The sequence below is a fragment of the Lactuca virosa genome, chromosome 4 (assembly GCF_052849685.1).
Source record: "Lactuca virosa cultivar CGN04683 chromosome 4, Lactuca_virosa_CGN04683_v6, whole genome shotgun sequence".
NCBI classification, from domain to species: Eukaryota; Viridiplantae; Streptophyta; class Magnoliopsida; order Asterales; family Asteraceae; genus Lactuca; species Lactuca virosa.
In genome coordinates this window covers 469,921,685-469,926,082 of record NC_136429.1, presented here as the reverse complement: position 1 = coordinate 469,926,082, position 4,398 = coordinate 469,921,685, and the positions used below count along the sequence as shown (strand labels likewise).

Below are 4,398 nucleotides of genomic sequence, written 5' to 3'. Positions count from 1 at the left end.
TTAAACATAAATATTTTTATTAAAAGTGATAATTTTTGTTATTACATATTAACTAATAATAAAATCTAATAATTATTTTCCGATAAGAAAAAGTATTCGCCAAAAGAGTTATGTATCGTCGCTGCTTTGCAGGCACACATGTAATGTGTTTATAATAGTATAGTTTTAACAAATGATAAATTCATTAACTCACGTGAAGAGTTCTTCACGAGCTAAATTGAATATTGTCGACTAAAATAATAGATTTTGAATATTTTATATGAATTTAATGATAAATATATAAAGCAATAAATTTTTTTGACCGAATATGTATAATAATTGGATACCCTATTAAATCGTGATGATTCATAAAAAACAATTTAAGACGATTCTTAAAAATTATATTTAATTGGAAAAATACATAACAGTGCATTTTCTAGCATGTTTTTAACCAGAAACTCCTTGTCATTGATCGGTAGCATTTATTTTACACCATTGGTTGACTTGTCATGCGATGAGAGCTTGAAGAGTTCAGGCGAACCCAGTCTAGTAAGATTCACATAATCTTGCGGACCATGAGCCGGTAATCCAGCAATCAGAAGTCCGATCACTCTCCAACCTCGACAAGTAAAGGTTTCACTGTACTCTGGTCCATTTTGATAATAAATGATGAAGCTCCTCAATAACTCCCAGAATGCATTAGCAAACATGGGAATAAAAGCCAATATCGAGAAATAGTTCTTGTTAGGTTCTTCAGCAAGCACCTGTACAAGTAAAGTTATCCACTAGTTTAAACGACATAACTAATCACATTATGTGTTAGATCGACGTTAGGTTTACGAGAGGTTATTAATTACCTGTCCCTTGTAGAAGCTATTGTAATAATGGCAGTCACCAAAATGTTTGAACAAAAGGTCAGAACTATCGAAGGGCACTCTAGGCACCAAATCATTGCAATACACAAACCTAAGGTACCTCGATCCATGATTTACCAACACCTCTTTCATGAATTCACCAAATCGTTTATCTCCCACCCTAGGTTGCCCAAATGTATACAACCCTTCAAGTTTCGATAGCAAATCAGTTTCCCCATGGTGTGCTAAAACCGCTGGAAATACAATCGTCAATGCTGCTCCCAAAATGTGTCCGGTTACCATGAACTTGGCGTTTGGGTTCTTTTCAAGACGTTCTTTAAGTTTTTTTCTGATCACGTAGTAAGCGTAGGGTTTTTGGTTGTCTATTTGAATGTCTTTCGACCACCCTAAGCTCTTTTGTAGCCCTAATGCTTTCAAGAAACCTGCATGGACCTTGCCAATACCGGGGAGATGGTACCATGAAAGATCAACGTCGGATGACCAATCTTTGGCATTGAAAGGTGATGTGCCTCTGAATGAAATACCTATGAGCTCAGATTCACCTGTCTTATCACTCCACATGAACCCTTGTGTCGTGTAATCCTCCTCATAATCTGAAACAAATTTAATCAATATAAATTCTTTTCAGTTACATGATCTTAATTACTTCATTTAGAACTCAATGAAAAAGGCTTTTTCAAGACTAATATATTACCATTCCAGCAATCAAAGTACTCCAAAAACTCCATCTGCAATCACATCACTCGTTTAATTAGCTTTAGTAGTTTTGAACGACTTGATTTTAACAATCATCAGAGGAAAATGACATTGAACTTTTTTATATATATACCTTCCAATGCTTCTCGACTGTCTCTTTGATGTAAGCTTGGTTTTCATAGGCAGATTTAGCAGCCATAATGGCGAGTGCGCTTGTGTATCTGGGATCTTCGTGCTTAATTCTGCTGTCTAAATCCCTTCGTATGTCCCATAGCCCGATCGCCGTCAAGAACTCTGGGGACTCCTTATTAGGCAGCACCAGTTTTCCTATATTGCATCATTCGGTTAAACAAAAGTGAAAACCAAATTAACTCGGAATATATAATATAGTTTAATCAGATAGGTAGTATTTTTATTTTGGGAAAATGACTATTTAGGGTAACTAACTGTTGCGTTTGTTTTCATTTGGTCCCTTTTTTTGTACTCAATTTACCATCGAACTTGTTGTTTGTGTTCACTATAACCCTTTTAACCGGCTTTTGACCTGTGATAGCCGGTCAAGGGTTATGGTGAACACAAACAACAAGTTAGATAGTATATTGAGTACAAAAAAAAAAGCAAAGGGACCAAATGAGAACAAACTCAACAGTTGGTTACCCTCTTGAGTCATTTTCCCCAAAAAGTTAAATGTAATTAAAGTTGCAAAATTATCAAAGACCGCAACCTTCTTTGGCCAGAACGTATATGAAAAACGTTTCGAAGGGGTAACTTCGTTAAAATAAAGTCTATGATATTCTTACTGTGGTTAGCTGTCAACACCTTTCTACAAAAGGATATGACTGTGTATGAGAGGTATATTTATCAGCATAAACGTTTACCACAAGGTATATTATGGTGATGTGTCTGCAAAAGTTGCATGATATTGTACATATTGATGTTCTATCTTATCCTATGAATTCGATCTTAAAGCTAAGTAAACTAAAAAATCACAGCACTTGTGATTTCACTCGTTTGTAGACTTGTCTAGAATCCATGATACGATAAATCATTTGATTGAAAAAGTAAATGTAGTCGTTAAATGCACCTGCTTAGTCAAGATTTCCCTAAAAAGTATTCAAGTGCATTACAAAGTTGTATATGTATGAATAATGTTATTTCGTGGGTTATGTTTTGAAGAGAAGTAAGAATTAATCTCATAAAGTCATTAATATCAGTAGGAGATGACGTGAGATTTGCTGTAATGAGTAAGAGAAAATGAATGAGGGTAACCAACTGTTACATTTGTTCTCATTTGGTTCCTTTCCTTTTTATGTACTCAATATACCATCGAACTTGTTGTTTGTGTTCACCATAACCCTTTGACCGGCTATCACAGGTCAAAAGCCGGTCAAAAGAGTTATGATGAACACAAACAACAAGTTCGATGGTATATTGAGTACAAAAAAAAGGAAATTGACCAAATGAAAAGAAACGCAACAGTTAGTTATCCTAAAAAGTCATTTTCCCTTTTATTTTTATATTATAATATTCTTGAAACAATTAAAAGATCAACATACGTAATCACTATATATTCAATGAAATTAATCTACCTTTTAATATCACCAAAGTCGAAAACTACCACCGCTTTAACAAATAAAACGGACATTAGCGACGGTTTGGACCTTATTAAAGTCTTAGCTTTACCATCGTACTTTACTAGTATTTCGTGACTAATTTCCAAATAAAATTCAGTCTTGAATTGTCCTTGTTTAGGCGACGAATTGATCTGTTTAAATTGTAGCTCGTGAGACATTTTGGCTTTTTCCGAAGGTGAAGTGTTGTAAGACTATTTCTTTTTAGCTTCAACAAACAAAAAAAAACACTACCCCACCAGATGACCTTGACAGCTAAAGAACACCCAATATAATCTTTCCACAGAAATAAAATCTTGATCCAACTCTAATAACGTAGATAAGACCGAATTAAAATAATAATCCATGATCTTTTAAATCATACACGTAATCTAATAAAATAATAATGACACCTAATAAGATCTATTAGAAATCAACATGGGAAAAAAATACACCATATGTCGAGAGATTTTCGGTGCCCCTTTAATGTTTCTTTCAAGAACTTAAAACTGAAAATATGAAAATATTATGGTCGAATAAAGAACATAGATAGAATGAAACCTGATACGACATTCAAAAGTAGCATGAGAAATCCTCCATTGGCATCGGAAAAGTTGGGAAGAAACTCAATGGCCGAGCCTAGCCAACCTAAGGGTTTATCAACTAAATGAAGAACCTTTTGGGCTAGAATGGATATGAAGATGACGAACCGATGTCCAAAGCCTTCTTCAACAGTTCCATCTGGACAGTCTATGAATTTTCTGTTACCAATATGTTCGGAGAACAAAAGCATCACCAGATCCAAAAATCCGACGTCTTTTGGACTTAATAGCAGATAGTCTTTGCAAAATGACTTGTTGCATGTTGTTTTAGTGGTGAGTTCAGTAGCCATGGTGAATTGTTGTTTGGGGTTTACGTTGGGAGAAAGGTGAGGAAGTAGATGTGTGCAGGTGAGTTCCAATTGTTTGGCTATTTATAGAAATGTGATATTGGTAGTTGTAGATTATTTTAATTAGAACTATTAATAGAATTATTGAAATATGTTTGGATCTTGCCTACAAGTTATACTAAACGATTAAAATGCCAAACAGTTGTTTTCGCGACATCTTGATTTTCTTGCAATTATTATTATTATTATTATTATTATTATTATTATTATTATTATTATTATTATATTATAATATACTCGAGTGGTGTCTTGACTCTAATCGTGATAATTGAATGCCACATGTGACGAA

At 34.1% G+C, this 4,398-nt stretch overlaps 1 protein-coding gene across 1 annotated transcript; it reads right to left on the bottom strand.

Annotated features, from left to right (window-relative positions):
• Positions 1-344: 344 nt before the first annotated feature.
• LOC145109199 (triacylglycerol lipase OBL1-like) lies at positions 345-4,110 on the bottom strand. The gene is made up of 5 exons (XM_079046310.1): positions 3,722-4,110; positions 1,684-1,877; positions 1,549-1,582; positions 837-1,447; positions 345-743 (listed from the first exon to the last, which is right to left on the bottom strand). The coding sequence occupies exons 1-5, from the start codon at positions 4,050-4,052 to the stop codon at positions 462-464; spliced, it is 1,452 nt and encodes a 483-aa protein (XP_078902436.1). The 5' UTR covers positions 4,053-4,110; the 3' UTR covers positions 345-461.
• Between the last annotated feature and the right edge of the window lie 288 nt (positions 4,111-4,398).

Excerpts from the sequence above, each read along its gene's own strand:
- LOC145109199 (XM_079046310.1), bottom strand. The coding sequence starts at position 4,052 with ATGGCTACTGAACTCACCACTAAAACAACATGCAACAAGTCATTTTGC. Across the intron at positions 1,878-3,721 it reads ACTTTTGAATGTCGTATCAG|GAAAACTGGTGCTGCCTAAT; the intron begins GTTTCATTCTAT and ends GATGCAATATAG. Across the intron at positions 1,583-1,683 it reads CAGTCGAGAAGCATTGGAAG|ATGGAGTTTTTGGAGTACTT; the intron begins GTATATATATAA and ends ATGTGATTGCAG.